Genomic DNA, 18,284 nt, shown 5'->3' with positions numbered 1-18,284 from the left:
AAAATGAAAAATCAAATCAAAAAGTTGAAATTTTTAGTTTAAATTTAAAGAATTTTACCTTCCAATTAAAAGTTATTTGTTCAGGATTGTCCAAATTTTTGTTCGTACGAAATTCTTCACGAATGCGCTTCTTATAATACGTTTTGTCAGTGAATTGTAGGTTTTCGCCGTATCTCAGAAGTTGTCTGTAAAGCTTTAGAACATCCAAACGACTCACAGAACTCATGTTAAATGGTAATATTTAAAGAAATTCAATGAAAACTTTAAACAGAGATGTTATAAAACCATGTTGTTTTCGTTCGAATGTTATGACATCAAGTGAGACATTGGGTGCATTCAAGCTTCATGATTTTTTTTCGATCATAAATGTGTTTTTTGATGAATATTTTTAATTTTAATGACATATTTTTTTGATTTTTCGATGTTTTTTGATGAATCGAACAATTCATCTTATTTAAAAAAAAAATTATTGATGTCCATCGATGAGCATTCTTGAATGTACCCATTCAAAAATTATTTGTCGTTGAAAATTTTCATCGTTTTGACGGAATTTTAACCAATTTTGTGTATTCTTGCATTTTTTAATACTAAATAAAGCAAAAAAAAAGGCCATAACATTCATGAATACAAAAAATGAGGAAAACCAGTTTCGAAGGTAGACAAGTTGAAAGTGTTGAAAAAACTCATCTTTACTCTTAACACGTAAATACTGCACCTAAATTTGCAAATTGAAGTTAAACAATTAGATGTGATACATGAAATTTTGTAACTTTCAGTTTTTATTGCGAAAAATGTGTACAAATTGCAATTTTAATGGTGTCTCATAATCTTCTAACCATCAACTAACAATCTACTCGAAACAAAATTTTGAGTTGAATTCAAAATATAATGAGGTTTGTGTAAAAAACAGGATTCTTTTCCATTTTTTTTTTTACTTTTTAGCAACCGTCGAATCGACATGATTGAAGTAATCAGTAGCCATTTTAACAATTGCAACTCCGCTTGCCAAGCCAGCAATTGTAGCAACACAAGATTGGTCCTTCGGAAGAGTGCTTTTCAATACAGCCCAAATCAATACGGATCCGAAACTGAAAAGGCATCCGCCAGTAAGACTAAAAAAAAAAATGAAATTTTTGATTATTTCGACGATTTTTCAAGAATGAAGCAAAGAAGCTACCTGTAAGCTAGTTTTTTCGAGTTCTCGGCACTCTGTAAATGCGGTCTGGAGTAAATGTAGAGTGTTGATCCGACAATTGTGTGGATAAGCAAGAAGTTTGTGAGGTCTCGTTTGGGAAGTAATCTGTGAAAAAATCAATATTTAGTTCCAAATAAATTGAAAACCTCAAGAGAAAGTCTTACTTGACGGCAATCGATGGATTCATAACATTCATCGACAACGCAGAATATGAGACGAGTGATTGCAAGGGAAAATAATAGTACAAAATGTTGTTCTTTGTTACGGGTTTCAAGCCGAGTTTGCCGCAAATGCCTCCGCACTTTTTACCGTCGCCCAATGTTGTCATTTTTGCGTAATTTTATGTCGTTTTTGCACCGAAAAAACTGAAAAAAATGCTCCGGCAAATGAAAATTATGCAATTGTTGCGGGCTTTGGAAAATATATGACATGTTTTGCGTCTTGGGTCACGTACAAGTGCAATGTGTGACGGCGCAAATTCTTCGTCTCTGGGCTGCACAGAACGCCGTATGCTGTGTACTGTTGGGATTTTTTCAGAATCATGCAACCTGGGCAAGGGGTTTTTCAGTTTTTTATGCACTGGGATTTGCGTACAGGATGCTACAGAAACGCGTATAACTTTGCGGGTCTATATCTCCTTAATTTTCCACAAAATCCGTGAAAAGTTCTTCTACGAGTTGTGGCTCTTGATGCTCTCTTTCGACATTCCAAGGGTAACAAGTGCCTGACAATGACGGAAATGCTCGCAAATTGGGAAATCCCGAAAGTTATCACTTTCATTCGTCTCACATACCAACAGCTGATTGTCAAAATCCTCTTGAGGCGTATTGTATAGTGTTTTATTCATCTGAAAATCAAGCCGATTTTTCGATCTAAATTTTTCGTGTTTTTTGTGTAATTAACAAACAGGTAAGTGCAAATTTTATGAAATTTTCTTTCTTTCAACTTTATCTTTCAATATTTAGTAAAAATCCAAACTTAAATGAAGTAAAATCATCAAAAATTTACAAAAACAAATTTCGGTTATGCATTCTCGGCATTCGTTTTTTTTTATACTATTGTTATGAAATTCTGAAAAATGTAATTATTTTAGAATAATTTTCTTCATTTTTTTAAAAGATATGAAACATTCAAATTGAATTTTTAAAAATCATTTAGAGTCCTTTTTGAAATGACGTCAAAAGAGTCCTTGACAGAACATTCGAGAATATTCGAGTTCTTTCCATGCAAAAGGGGAACTTTCTTTCATCGATCATTTCGCCAACAAAAATTACCTTCACGTGACTATAAATCAACAATTGTTTCTTCAGGTGCAATTTCCATCATATCAATCAATTTGTCCATTCACTCTTCTTGTCATGTTGTGCGAGACTTTATCGATCAGATTTTGATTTGATTACAACTACAGATAATTTCGCTCTGTTTGCGTTTTTATATCATCGCCGCAGGCAAATCAATCTCAAAACTTACCTTGTTTTGAAAAAAAAATTTTCTCAGAACTGTATTGAAACGAATCTAATCCAAATATGACGAGCTCACGTCTTTTATTTTGCGGTGTTTCAATCACGTTCAAATTATTTTATAAAGTAGCAAAGACTTTCTTTAAAGAAAAAAATAATTACCTTTATTACTTTTTCATCGAACAACACACTTTCATTGTCGTTCAAGTTTTTTTTTTATAATTAAAAACTGAAAAAAAAGAAAATTAATTTTATAAAAGGTTTTTCTCAGGGGAGAAAATTGCACGAAAGACAACTAATTTATTTGAACATGTAATGCAAAACTACACATGTTACCTGCAAGTGAGAATCGTGAAAAAATTTTCCTATCTGTGAAGAAACATAAATAACATCCCAAGTCTCGTGGGTTTTTATTCGCATTTAGATGTGAAATGACGACGACAGTGAAATGTGCAACAAAAGCAACTTTTTGCCTTATCTTTGACATTTTGTCGGGTTATTTCTGCTTCAAAAGTCAAACAAAAGTCCAACAAATCGTATCGAGATGTCGTTCAAGTACCTACTAATGAATGACAAATACATTGAACATTGCTGACAGACATGCGGTTGCAATAAAATTTCTCCGTCACTCGTTTTTTTTGCTTGAAATTAACCTTTTTGTGTGTGATTGACAAAAAGTAAAGGACAACAGAATTTTACGACTTGTCTTTATTACTTTTGTCGTGATTGAAATTTTGTGTGATTTATGTGAATAAAATTCGATTATCCGATTACTATTTCGAAATCCGTCGCCCAAAGAGAAACAATCAAAACTTTTTCCTAAACATATCATAAAATTTAACATTTCAACTGAAACACAGAAATGCAATAAATACTATTTTACACCTTTTTCTATAATTGTAATAAACTTCATATCTTACATGTCGAGTTTCATTGCTTTCAACATAAATAAATATAATCTTTTGTAATAATAATAAAGAAATTTCTTTTATGACACACAGCTATGATTTAGTAGATATGATACTTTAAAATATTTTAAAAGCACATAAAATCGTATTTTGCGTTGGTGCAGACCACTTGAGACAAGTGCCGACAATAATTGTTTATACATTGGTACTTTACTCCGCAGGAAAACCGATCAAGACATCATCTTAGTCATCACGCATATAAGTTTAAGGTTAACATTACTCCTTTAATATAAAAGTATATCATGATGATGATGATGAATATTCAGCTAAAAAAGAAAGAAATAAATGATATTCTCTTGATAAATAAATACAAATTGCATTTCTTCATACCTACCTTTAATATCTTTTTAAAAAAAGATACAAAACTTTTATGCATGAAGATCTATCTATCAAGTTACTTACTACATATTTGTATATTTTACAACAAACATACATCTCTTTTTATGTTTGTTTTTTTTTTGTTTCGCTTGTTATACATTAACTGCATTATTTTATCTCTACGTGTGTTAAAAAATTCTTGTTTGCATACAATTTTATTATTATTATTTATTGTGTTATTACTGCAACTTTCAGCTTTCATGTGGTTTTGTATCAAAGTTGATGTTTATTTTTTAATGATAACGCAAATTATACTTAAAAATAGAGAAAATATATAAACAAATACTATATTATTTCGCTTCACGTTGATGTTGTTTAAATTCATCAACATAATGTTAAACATCGCATTAAAACTTAATAGCTTAATGATGTTTTTTAATGTGTAATACTTACTTACAACTCACTATGCATTTGTAATTGTTCGTCGTCATAAGAGTTTTAACGAGATATCATCGTCAATTCTGTGAAATGACATGAAATTTTAAATAAAATATATTAAGGCGAATAAATTTAATATATCCATTTCAGATTTTGTCGAAAAAATTCAGGGGGAAAAATAAAAATTAAATATAAAATACAAATATTTTTGACATATTTTGGAATTTTTATATTAAAAAATCATGAAAAATTACTGTTTATGGTAAAATTATACAAAAAACTAAAAAAAATTTGCTTAACTACGACATTTTCTATTGAAATGTTGAAAAATATTTTTTTGAAAGTCACGTGACCAATATTATTTTTTTTTTAAATTTTTATTTTGGGAGATTTTGTTGATTTTTCTTTACTTTTAAGTTCAAATTTCAAAATAATATATAGGCCGTTCCAAATTTTTTCCGATGTTTTTGTCCCAAAACATTTTTTTCAAAATGGGGGGGGGGGGGGGCAAAATAAAAAAAAAAGTTTTGAAATACTATTTCATACAAAATGCCAAAATTTTAACAAATTTTGGTCTTTCATGAATATTTTAGATGTTTTTATGGTATCTACATTGAGATTTGATGATTTAAAATTGATCTGAAAGTATTTCAAGTTAAAAATTTTAACAAAAAAATTTCATAAAAATAACCGTCAAAAATTTTTGAAAAATTATTTTTAGGAAATATTTTTTTATAGAAGAAAATTCATGTAAAATTTCGATTTTCAACACAAAAATTTTTAAAAATTAACAATATTTTAAAAAATTTTTGAAAATTCCTTGAAAAAGTAAAGAAAATGACCAAAAAATGGTTAATTTTGATGAAATTTTTAACTTTTTTTTTTATTTTGCCCCATTGGATTTTCGGCTTTTGAAATGGGGCAGGGGACAAAAACATAGAAAAAAATTTGGAGCGGCCTAAACTAAAATTAAATAAATGTTAAGAATCAACGTTTAACGTCTAAAAACGTTAAAAAATTCAAAAATATTTATTTTTTTATTTCCCCTCCCCCCCCTCGAGAAAATCCTCATGGGACAAAAAATGAAAATATTAAATTTATTTGCCTAATTTATTATCTTATGAAATTAAATTAATTTTAAATATTAAAATCTATATGTTATACATCATATATAAAACAAAGACAAAACAAACAAAAGTAAGAAAATTAAACTTTTGTTTGAATTTTCTACAAATATTCTATTCAAAAACTATAAATAACGTTCTTTGTGTACTCTTCTCTTCTTCATCATCAATGCCGAACATACAGGAAATGCATTCACATAAAATTTATCAAAACCTGTCATATCTTTGTTTTCATTGCAAGTACATATGTTTAACGTATTAATTTGTTACTTTTCATTTTCTTACTTAGGTACAAAATAGACGTTTCTATTAATCTATTCACACAAAGTCTGAAGAATGAACTATTCTGGTAACGTACGAGTTTAAGAGTATTAACCTTTTAAGGAGGTACATTTACGACTTGACACAGTTTGTACATGGAACAAGTACAAGTTTTTAGTTTCAATCAAGTTACTGATGAATAAAATGTTTATTATTATTATTATATTATCATGAACAAAACATAAAATCGTTTATATGGGCTTGTGTCGATTAAATTCAGGCGACGTGCAATTATTTATTTACACAACAGAACAGAACTACTTCTATATGAATAATAAATAAAAAACAAAAGCAAACATATAAAGGCAGAATTGAATTTAATTTTAAAACAATTGTAAGAATCGTGTGTATGATGAAAGAATTAATTCAATTGCACACAATTTTCCTCTCTACTACTATTTTTTTCATTATTATAAATAAATAAAAGAAAAAAAAATATAATAGGAATATAAAAGAATGAACATCATAAAACATTTTAATACACAATGAAATGCGATGTTGTGTGAGTGTATTAGTTACCCATGTGTTTTAGAACATTTAATACTAATAGGATGACCATTAATTTTTGTTTGATGATCTGAATTCAATTATCATAACAACAATAAATGGAATCAAAAAAAAAAACATATATAACCCAAAATAATGTAAAAACATCAAAAATATTTATTAAGGATGGGAAAAAGGATGAAGTTCAACGTCTCTTCGGCATGTGTCGAGCTCGTTCATTTATATTCTGCTTCCTTCAACACAGTTACGTATTTCAGTTGTAGGAAATTTATAAATGTATTATATCATATCGGTACGTGAGCGAGACATGCGCGCATGTAGTTGTAGCTACGATTCCGAAATGAACACTCTGCCGTTGTGTTGAACATAAACATCGGTTCAGTTGACTTTAGTACTTTGCACTGTTCGTGCTGGAAAAATATTAATTCTCGCGTTTTCTGAGGTTTTTTACTTGATTTCTATTCAAAAAACATTCAGAAATTAGGAATTTTAATATTCTGTAAGAGATTTCTTCATTCGATAAGGAAAGAAATAATTTACGAAGCAACCAGCTACGAATCAAAATAAGAAGTGAGCATCGGAATATTAATAATAAATAATAAAAAAATTGCATAAAGTTTCCACGGAAAGGAACAAAAAGTGAAAAATTGAATTAAAAAGTTTTTGGTAAAGTGCAAAGATTGTATTTACCATAAAAATATTACGACGAAGTTATTCTTAAAAAAAGAGTAATATTTTGGACAAACTTAAGCAGAGCGCATGCTTTAAAGTGAAATTTTTGTATGACACTTATGTAGGAAGAAAGAAGACGACACTTTCCACAGGAATAATAATAATCAGGAGTAAATACAAGAAAAAACCGAGGAATTGAAAACAAATCGGTGAGTTGAAAAAAATATTCATTCAAAACGCTATCTATTAATAGAATATGCTAATTTATATTGTAAATGCAACAAAATTGTGTGTTATTTATTAATAAACGCTAATAAATAACTATAAAATCAAGGGCATCGCATGCAAGTCGCCGAGAAATTCAAAAAAAAAAGACAATTTGTTGTTGAAGAAAAAGTTATCTGGTCATAATTTAACGAGATTTGAGATAAATGAAGGAATTTTTATGTTCTTAAACGGGTTTTGCTTGCGTGTGATTGTTCTATAGTTCATAAAAAATATTAAATAATTGATTTATCTTAAAATTTTAAACGCCTTCGAGTATTATTTATCAACAAATGAATTGAACGCCTATTAATAAGTCGAGAGATTATAAAGTTATGGAGTTGGAGTAAGTGAATGACATAATAATAAAATATATAAATGAAGAATGTAATAAAAGTTATAGATTTTTTTTTCGGAAGAATGACATAATTTAAAAAAAAAATATTTGAACGCGAAAAAAAATTTTTTAATGCAAAAACTTTTTTAAATTTTTAATTGCACAAAATTTCTTTTTAAAACCTCAAAATGAAAATCATTAATGATACAAATTACAACATAAAATATTTGCGTAATCTAACTTTGTTGTTATTGAATAATGAATCATAATTCATGTTCAACATTTTACATTATTAATCATAAAAAATTATCGCATCACTCTACTTACTTCAACTTGACTTGTCTGCTCGTTCGTTGCCTCGTCGTTGATAAATAATAAATAAAATATGTATTTGGTTTACTTTTCATTATAACCAACACTCCGCTTCATCATCATAAATTTATACAGTCTCACAATAAAAGATGTACATTTTTAAACACTTGCTTCAATAATAAAATAATAATGGATTGATGACTTGTAACATACTTCTAACTCGACTATTATGAGAAGCAGTTTTTAAAGAAGCTTCATTGACATTTCCGCCCTTACTTTGTAAAAAAAAACTCGTCACGTCATTTTTCGATAACCTTATCGCTGCCATTTACATTTTTACGTTTAAATTAATAATAAAAACAAACTTATTCGCTTAATATAAATTAATTTACGTTTAAACTTTAATAATAAAAACAAAAAAAAAAAAAGTTTTAAAAACTTATTCGCTTAATATAAATTTATAAAGCTTTTCAAAATATTATTTTTTTAATAAAAAAGCCCTCACACGTTTTTGAAATTAATGAAACTTAACAAATCTCTTAATATTTAATAATATAATAACGGTGAAAAAGTTTCTTCTGTATAAATATACAAAATAAATTTTTAATGAGCTCTATTCATCTGATATTCACGTCATTCATGGGAAACCTACAAAGAAAAAAAGTAATGAAAAAAATGTGTACTGCTAATTATCAATTAAAAATTTTAATAAGGAAAACTTTTTTTCCTCTTCTTCTTCGTGAAAAGGTCTTGAACGACAAGAAAGTGCTGAAACAGTAATTTACATAAGAGTTTTCACCGTTTTGTAATCCGCATGCACTTTTTCTTCATATTATCTTATTATTATTAATTTTACATTATTTTATCATTTTTTACCATGTCATGTTCTTGCAAAACATAAAACTGTGCTTTAATGGTTTCAGCTATATTATTTTTTCGTTGTTTTTTATTAATATAAGCTTCTTTTGTAACTGCATGCACAGCTCAACTCACTTACAAGTGAAAGTTTTTACATTATTTTTATGTATATTATGCATAAGAATCACTAAAATTATTTAAATTAAAGAAAGACAAGACAAAATCAATGAAACAAACATACATAAAAGGGACGGTCTTGCAATAGCTTTGTTCACAACGTTGTCTTATTAGCATAAAATGTCTTTGTGAGTCGTGTTGTTGCGTTTTTGTGTTCACTTTTGTTGTGTGTATCAATAAATTATAATCAGTTTTAATTCCTGTGTAAAGTATAATTGGTTTTGAAAAGTTACAAATTAATATATTGACAGTTTTTGTGCAAGAAACTGGAGACATAATACCTTTTTAAGCCAATTATTATATTTAAGAGTTTGCATTTAGTATTATTATGCAAAATGTTTTAGATCTAGATTTCTATTTTATTATGTTTAACGTTATTATGCAATTTTCTTTGTGCACATTGTAATAATTTTGCGTTTTTCGTTGTATTGACACATAATTTGTGTGACAAGTCAATGCAATTTTTGTGTCATTTGAGGTTTGAATCATTCACACCCGCGAATGTTTACAAGAAATTATGAAATTTAATGTACGTGACGTGAAATTCAAGTCACTTTTCTCCAAAACACACACTGAATTGAAACAAAAAGACGTTAAATGACTGTCATCAGAGCAAAATACTCACAAAAATCATCAGGTAACCACGTTGAGGCAAGCAACAGTATATTAACTCCCACACGAGACACTTTACTCTCCTACTCCGACTACTGATTGAACTTTGCTGACTTCATTTTGTTGTTTTTTTTCGACGGTGAACGCGAGTCGAAGCACGTTTGGGACCCATAATTCACACAAAGATCGTGAGAGAAGTTGCTTTCGTATAATGAATTCCTTTCGTTAATTGAAAATATCGTAAATTTCGGATTAAAAATGTATCGATTACGTGTCATGTTTATGGAGATTTTGTAATAATTTGATGATACGATTGATAATTTGACCTTCTCGAAGCTATTTTGGGCGTCAAAACTTGTTTTGCAATTTTTACCAAAAACATTGTTCTTTTTATGATGAGTTAATATAAATTTAACTCGCGTCACGTTACAAATTGCTCACACAGTGACTTCCTCTTATCGCGTATCCAACACCAACAAACAAATGGTATCAAGTGCAAGTCGCGTTTTAATTATAAAATATAAAGTGCAGTGTAACATGACGTGATTTATCATACTTTGCTGCAGTTTTCCGTCGTAATTCATCTTAATATTATGAAGTTTTAACAGGTGACGACGATAAAACTTGTGAATGGAGCTTCCATTGTGTGAAGCCATGCGAGTAATTTTCTTATGAAGATTGAATTAATTGTTCGTACGATGCATGCTCGCGTCAAACATTGCGTAATTTCACCCGAAATATGTGTTCAATTACAAAAGCATTAAAAGCACTCTCCATGTCTCGGTATTTAATCAAATATCTTCCGTCTAATCACTTAACGCAATTGAATTCAGCTATCTACCGTATTGTACATCCCACAAACTAATGCATTACTGCTTCTTATATAACATCGGATCGTCGAGCGCAATTAAGTTAGATGTTTAAGCTGCACACTTCACGTCTCGTTCGTACCTACAAGAGAAGAAAATACAATTATTGGGGCGTAATGTTTATTTTTTCGTTCGTTCTCACTCTTAATGGGAAACTTTGTGTTCATATTAATTAGAAAAGTTGTAGAAATGGGAGGAGACGTCGAGCGATATGAGACAGAAAGGTCAGTTTTGCTAATGAAAAGTTAACAACTTTCCCACAAACTGACAGTCAACGCGCTCGTAATAAAATCTCCTTATCACACATTGGCATACCGCGCCATCCGAGTGATTTTTATGTAAAAGGGAACAATTTTATTAGAAAAAACCGCAACGTTGATGTTGTCTGCATTCATAAATATGCGAAGGGAGATAAGAGAGTAAAACAATGATGACTGTATCACAAATCTTTCCATTGTTTAAAGGGGGTATGAGTGTGAAATGGTTATTGTGAGACATAAATCATGAATAATTTGACTGATGGCGGAGATTTAGTAAGATAGCAAATCTCGTAATTGGCCTCTTTAGTGTAATGTCATCTACTGTTGATGAGATTTTTTCACAAATTTACAACTGAAGTAAAAATTTTATCATTTTAGGCCGTTTTTGTCCCCTGTCCCATTTCAAATGCAGAAAATCCAATGGGGCAAAATAAAAAAAAAAGTTAAAATTTTCATCAAAATGACAAATTTTTAGCAATTTTTGATAATTTTTCAAAAAATTTTTGTTGTTTTTTTAATTTTTAGTAAATTTTCAAATTAAAAATTGTATTTTAGATAAAATTTTAAGTTAAAAATTAATTTTTAAAATTTCATAAAAAATTATTTGTCAAAAAAATTTGAAAAAAAAATTTTTAGTAATTTTTTTTTTTTTTTTAGAGAAGAGAATTCAAGTTTAAATAATTTTCAAAACAAAAATTAAAATAATTGAAAAAACAATAAATTTTTTTGAAAATGTCTTGAAAAATTATAAAAATACAACATGAAAAAGTCAATTTTGATATTTCAAAACTTTTTTTTTTATTTTGCCCCATTGGATTTTTGACTTTTAAAATGGGGCATCGGACTTTATTTTTGATTTTCATTTGGAGCGGCCTTACGTCAGAAAAGTTAAAATTTTTAAGAAAAATTTCAATCTAAAGCAGCATGAGTGACAACAACAATTGTTCTTTTAATTCCATCCCTTTTGTAACTGATTGCAAATTTCCGGTCAATCCCTTCATAAATTGTTGTTCAAACATGCCTCGACTTGTTGATAAACAACAAATTTTATGCCTGAATCGTGATTTTGTCACTCGAATAAATTTTATTGAATAAACTACTTCGTTATTTAGCATTCAAAGTGTCCATAAATACACAGAGAACACGAAATAATGTACGACTTCCTACTTTTGCCTTGACCATGATCACAGCTGAGCGTATCTCAATTTATAAAATTTCGTGTTTACTTGCAAATTTAAACAAACGGCTGTGAAAAAGGCTGCCTTTCTTCACATATTTGCGAGTAATTTGACAAGGCATGTTAAATTTTTGGCATAAAATTGAACCAAATTTACGATTTCAATCAAGTTAATTGCGCGCGATTTGTTCCGATGTCGAATCCAGTGCATCAGTTGAGGTCAAATGTAAATCGTTTTACGTCACATTTGGCATCAGTTGACAATAAATAAGCACACATGAATAAAAACAGAATGAGAGAGAGACAGGTAATCCGAAAGTTCAAACACATTTGTATGTAAATATTATTCGAAAATCTGATTTTACGTCAAATTGAATCCAATTGCACTGAATGTCGTTGCAGAGCAAAAAACGTAAATATTTTCCATGATTCCATGTATGGATGGTGCAATTATGCGCGCAACTGATAATAATAAAAGTAAAAACTCTCTCGTGGCTTCAAATTGGAGGCGCACAATCTCGCAAAAGGAATGCAGCGAAAGTATTTTTTTGTGCTGCGTCTCTCATTTAATGATTAACTACAAAAGAAAGTCGTTAACGCACGTCATTTCAGTGCAACTGCAACTTTTTGTTCGAAAATGAACAGCAATTTTCCACAAAAAACTAAGTAGATCAAGGTCGAGAGTATTGAATTGTTGTCCCAATGTAATTCTAACATGCGCTTCATTCACTTTCAACGTCGGATGAGCAAAATTTTCAGTCATTTCGTGTATTGATTGATTCCGAACAGCATGAGATCACGTTGTCTCTTCCATTTATCCATTTAGTTTGTCTGAAATGAACAAAAAGTCTCATTATCTTCTCAATTACTCGTAATTTCTTCGTGCTTAGCATATAATTATTCATTTGGGTGGCTTTTTTTACCAACATTTCAAAGCAAAAATGGATATAAAAGCTTAAAAATCAAAATGTTAAAAATTTCATCAAAAATTACCGATTTTGGATGTATTTCCATAATTTTTCATAAAACTTTCGTATTCAAAATCTTATTTCGACATAAAATTTTCTTTTAAAAATAATTTTTATAAAAATTATTGAGTTTTTGTTTTCAAAAAAACATTGACAGTTTTTTTTTTAAAATTCATTTTTTTTCAATTTTAATTAAAAATTTTTTAAATCAATTTTTAATACACAAATATCAATGTAAAAAACTTAAAACAACAAAAATATTGATTAAAAATCAAAAATTGTTAAAAAAGTTGGCATTTTGTATGAAAATTTTTTAAAGTATTTGCCACCCCCATTTTTTTCTCAAAAAATTTGGACAAAACTATTGAGTTTCATTTGGAGCGGCCTAAAAGCTTAAAAATCTGAAATTGTAAAAGAAAACAATCAATTGCTTTGTATGTAAAACTCGTGTTTATATTGCAAGAGATCTCTCACAATCGTAATCTCATCTTTCGGACATTGCTTAAGCGGTAAATGTGAAAGAAAGATCATGTTAACAATAATTGAAATGGATAAATTTCACAGTAGCTATTAATCATAAAGACGTCTCTCTCATCATCATTTGTTATTGTCTGCGAAATTTTAAAGTTTAGGAAATCGTGTGCCAAAAAAGCAACATGGATTTTTGTTTCCCTGTTGTTTTTTTTCCTATGAATTTTAACAAATAACAGACATTAACATGTCATTATCTTGTTTTGCAATTAATATTCGTCTTTTAGATGATTAAAATCGGACAACAAAGTTGTGAATGTCGATCATAAAAAAAAAAATTAATGATGATGATGGATCTTTAACGAATGAAAGCGCACGAAGAAAAACCAACTATTATCATTATTAATAATAAAAATAATTGCCATACATCTCTTGATGATTAAAATTTACATAAATTGACCAATATCTTGAACAGAGAACGAGTTTCATGCAGAAATGAACGATTTTAGATAAGGCCGCTCCAAATTTTTTTGCATATTTATGTTTTGATTTCAAGAAATTTAAAACTAAAAAAAAAAAAAAAAAAATACTTTTTCATAAATGACAAAATTAAAAAAAATTTTTGAAAACATAAGTTTAATGATTTTCGAAAAAATATTTTTAGAGAAGAAATTTAGAATTGTAAAAATTTCTTGTTAAAAATTTAAATATAAAAATTTCATGAAAATAACTGTCAAAAAATTTTGAAAAATAATTTTTTTAGGCCAAAAAACGGTTATTTTTGATAGAAAACTTGTTTTTTTTATTTTGCCCCATTGGATTTTCGAAAATTTTTAAAATGGGACAAAAATTTAAAAAACATTTTAAAAATTTCTTGAAAAATTAAAAATAATTGCCAAAAAACATCAATTTTGATGATTTTTAAAATTTATTTTAAATTGGATTATCTTTTGAAATGGGGCAGACAAAAAGTTTCAAAAAAAATTTGGAACGATTTTAGATAAAAGTTAAAGAAAAAATAGAAGAAGAAGACCTGAGGGGTTAATTAATTAACTTACAAGAAAACTTTTAGCGGCACGTGTACGAAGAAGAAGATCAACGACTTCCTATCACATCGTCAGTTCAGAACATCCTGAGGGCAAATTTATCAAAGGTGTTGAACTTTTCTTGTCAGTGCCAATAGACGATAATCAGACAACATAATCAACGCCTCCAGAATTCTTCCGTAAAGTACATCGACTCGTAAGTTTACATTTTCGACTGCATTCAATGTTATTTGAATTTGTAATTGATCATTATATTTACCGTTAAACGCAACTTGTAATTATTTTATGTGTAAACATGACACAAAAACGCTCGCACTGAGTCACAAACGAGAAATAATCGTTTTCAATTATCGATCTCCAGCCACTTTTCACACCCAAAAGGCGTTTTCAATCAATATCAATCAACTTTATGGGCACTTTTCCGTCGACTTCGTTGTGCTGCGATGCAACAAAGTCGAGAATTTGCTCAAATATGGGATGCCTTGACGCCACAATGCAAACGAGCAACGGGAAATACGGCATTTCCTCATCGCTTCGTTTATAAATTCACGTCGTGTGTCGAGAAAATGCATATTTGTCTCCATATTCGTCGATTTTCATGCATTTTTCAGTTGTTGCGCATAGTTTATACTTGACATACTGAGATTTTTGCCATGCAACTTGGGAATAAATCGCATTATTTTTAGGCATTGACCTTAATAACGCTCGTTCGCAATAATTAATTTCCTCGTAATTTCGTCAAAAACTAAAAAAAAAATAATTGCAATTATTGTTAAAATTCAATTTGTTTCAAGTCAAGAAACTCGAAAATTGACCTATTTACGAGAGGGCTTCGTGTTCATTGACCATTTTTTAAGAGGTGTGATAAAAACTTAATTGCTCTTGATGAAACTAGATTTTATGAATGAATTTTTTTCTCGCTCGACTCGATTTATGAGAAAACCAATTAAAGCATTTTCGTGACTTGTACAGAGAAAAAAAAATCTTGCATCGATCGAGAGTGTCATATACCGAAATTAATTTGAACATGCAAGCAATTATTAAGACAGCTTCGTAAAGCAGAGAAAGGCAAATAAAGCAATATTTTTTATTCCTGTCGTGATCCATGACACACATATGGCATTTATTTATCGATGACGATGAAAAGATATTGCGGCAAAAAAGCAGGTTAAATTCTGCTTTAGGGCATTGTAGCCAAAAAGTGCAACAACGCATGAACGAAGAGAAATTTTGCAAAAGGAAAATCATGATTGGAATAATAAATTTGATCGGACAACACTTTTGAACTGCATTTTGTACCGTTATCGACCTCCAAATAGCAACATATTCGAAAAGTTGCAGTGTCATTCAATTACTCCTGAAATCAAGTAATTTCCTGATTTTTTAGCAAAATTAAACGATATCTTATAATCTGACCTTAATATCGACGGATTTCATGCAGACATAAGCATTATTTGTTGTTATTGACCACCTGCAGCTCTCTTTCAACCTAACAACACTAACTTGCAGCAAAAATTTACGACGTGACTCATCGATTGCTTTATTGCTTGTTGTTTGTTTTTTTGTTAAACAAATTTGAAAAAAAAACAAAATAATAATATAATCGAATGCATTTTATTGACAACAAAAAAATAAATAACAGTGAATGAAAAATTTATGGAATGAACGAAAAAATGAGTGAGGTCGACAGACAAAATAGTGCATGCATTTGCACAATTGTGCGCGACGCAGAGGTGCAACGACCCGTTGTCGTATTCTATAGATTAAGCAAATCTCCATCAATTCACGGCACTGTTTGTCATTTTTTTTTTATCCGTTCCAATAAGCAAATCGAATTTTTTTCTGTACGCGTAATTAATTGAACTGCAACGAAACACGCAGAAAAAAGATAATAATTAAAATTTAATCGATCATGACGATGCACAGCGATTATTTACGTGAGAATCGATAATTGGCGTTGACATCATTCCGTTCCTTGCTTGTAAAATTTATGAAGGAAAACATTGAAACGACTCAACAGGTTCTTTGGGATATATTTAGCGATTATTCACAGAAAAAGAAAAATAATTAAAAAAAAAATACGCACGAGACACGAATTCTGAGTCAGACACGAAAATATTGCACTTTTCATGACGTCGTTGGCAACTTTTCCGAGCAAAGGTGTTTATTTTGCGAAAAAAAAAAAGTTAATTTGAGTGATGAATATGACGCAAGAATTCGACCTACGTAAAAAATTTGTGGTAATTGTCATGAATAGATAAAAAATTCTTTTGTTATTTTTGTTGTCAAAGAGAATGGCATGATTCTCGAGAAGGAGACACACAATTACATTTTGGATGATCATTAGTTGGAGATTAGTTGCTGTGTGTGTGTTCTGTTTTTCGTAAGCAGAACGATGTTATTATGAAAAATGACGACATTTTTGAGCTCATAACAGATTATAGGATTACGAGATACAATGGAAACTACAGCATGTAATATTAATTAATTTCCTTTTATGAAAATGGCATATGTCATTAAAGTTTTTCGATCTGATAAGGTTTCTCTGTGTTGTTTAGAAGGCAATTAATCATAGATTTGAGAAAAAAAAAATATGTACTATATATATTTTTTAATTAAAAATCTTCTTAAAAAGTTATTGTTTTATTTTAAAATTTCTGTAAAAAAATTTCTTTTCAAAAATTTCCGTAAAAAAATGTCTTTTCAAAAATTTCCGTAAAAAAATTTCTTTTAAAAAATTTCCGTAAAAAAATTTCTTTTCAAAAATTTACGTAAAAAATTTTTTGGTAAAATTTTACAAATGAAAATCAAAAAAAAAAATAAAAAATTTTTGCTTAATTAAAATGGGGGGGGGGGCAAAAAAAAAAATGTTGAAAAACATTTATTTTGAAATCAAAATGACAAAATTTTTTTTTTTTGAGTGTTAAAATTTTTTATTAATTTTTGGGAATTTTTTTTGAGATTTTCTAATTTAAAATATATTTAATGTTCAATTAAAAATTATAAAAAAAAAAATTAAATAAAAAATAACTTTCAAAAAAATTTGAAAAATAAATTCAATAATTTTGTGAAAAAAAATTTAAATAAGAAAATTTATGTTAAATTAGGATTTTTTAAACAAAAATTATTAAAAATTTAAAACTTTTTAAAAAAATTTCTAAAAACTTCTTGAAAAATTATAAAAATACATCTAAAAACGAAAAACGGCCATTTTTGATAAAATTTTCAACTTTTTTTTGCCCCATTGGATTAAAAATTTATTTTAAAATTTCTGTAAAAAAATTTCTTTTGGCCAAAAATTTCCGTAAAAAAATTCTTTTCAAAAATTTCCGTAAAAAATTTTTTCTTACTAAATTTTATCTTCAAAATTTATAAAAAAATTTTTCTAACAAATTTCCATAATTTTTTTTTCGTATTTTTTTCCAATTTCATAAAATTCTTTTTCTTTGTCCATTTCGAACAACATGTACTTCGTTGATTGATGATTTCAAAATAAATTTAATGAGCGTTAAGAAAATACCGCCTCCTAATAATCATTTGCCGGATCATTAACGTATACCGATAGATTTCTAATTGAAGCGAAAAACGATGAAATTTTAATTACAAATGCCAATCAAAGAGTTTTATTCACCTCTATTGAAAGTTTTAAGCTTCGTGTGAATCGAAGCTCATTCACTTTACGCGCAATTTTCGAGCAATTCTCAATAAAAGTGACAATAAATTTAAAAAGTTTACGATACTTTTCATACTTTGTCTCTATAATCGTAAAAAGTAGAGAAACATGTTAATTACTTCTCTTGCGGGACACGAGGCGACATCATGTCTGTGTTCAATAAAATTATAAGAATTTTTTTGTCAATTCATTCAAGGGCGTTTTCTCATGTGCGTGAAAGACAAATATTGTTCAATTGAAAAGTGATTGAATTGTCA

General features: G+C 28.6%; 2 protein-coding genes across 3 annotated transcripts in view; one reads left to right on the top strand and one right to left on the bottom strand.

Annotated features, from left to right (window-relative positions):
• Nucleotides 1–747: 747 nt before the first annotated feature.
• LOC134837112 (uncharacterized) lies at nucleotides 748–1,620 on the bottom strand. Its single transcript, XM_063852434.1, has 3 exons — nucleotides 1,360–1,620; nucleotides 1,178–1,300; nucleotides 748–1,112 (listed from the first exon to the last, which is right to left on the bottom strand). Exons 1-3 carry the CDS (start codon nucleotides 1,521–1,523, stop codon nucleotides 932–934), a joined length of 468 nt encoding a protein of 155 aa, XP_063708504.1. The 5' UTR covers nucleotides 1,524–1,620; the 3' UTR covers nucleotides 748–931.
• Nucleotides 1,621–2,037: 417 nt separating this feature from the next.
• LOC134836799 (dnaJ homolog subfamily B member 6-A) overlaps nucleotides 2,038–18,284 on the top strand; it is a 42,227-nt gene continuing 25,980 nt past the window's right edge. The window contains exon 1 of one of the 2 annotated variants that reach the window (XM_063852023.1): nucleotides 2,038–2,104. The gene's annotated coding sequence lies outside the window, so the exon portion shown is untranslated. Of the gene's footprint in view, nucleotides 2,105–6,751; nucleotides 7,213–18,284 lie in introns of those variants that run through there. The other variant, XM_063852025.1, reaches the window with a different exon arrangement.

Source organism: Culicoides brevitarsis, chromosome 1, assembly GCF_036172545.1.
Source record: "Culicoides brevitarsis isolate CSIRO-B50_1 chromosome 1, AGI_CSIRO_Cbre_v1, whole genome shotgun sequence".
Lineage (NCBI taxonomy): Eukaryota > Metazoa > Arthropoda > Insecta > Diptera > Ceratopogonidae > Culicoides > Culicoides brevitarsis.
Note: the sequence above shows the minus strand (reverse complement) of the source record. Positions and strands in the feature narration are given on the sequence as shown.

Excerpts from the sequence above, each read along its gene's own strand:
- LOC134837112 (XM_063852434.1), bottom strand. The coding sequence starts at position 1,523 with ATGACAACATTGGGCGACGGTAAAAAGTGCGGAGGCATTTGCGGCAAA. Across the intron at positions 1,301-1,359 it reads AATCCATCGATTGCCGTCAA|ATTACTTCCCAAACGAGACC; the intron begins GTAAGACTTTCT and ends ATTTTTTCACAG. Across the intron at positions 1,113-1,177 it reads TCGAAAAAACTAGCTTACAG|TCTTACTGGCGGATGCCTTT; the intron begins GTAGCTTCTTTG and ends TTTTTTTTTTAG.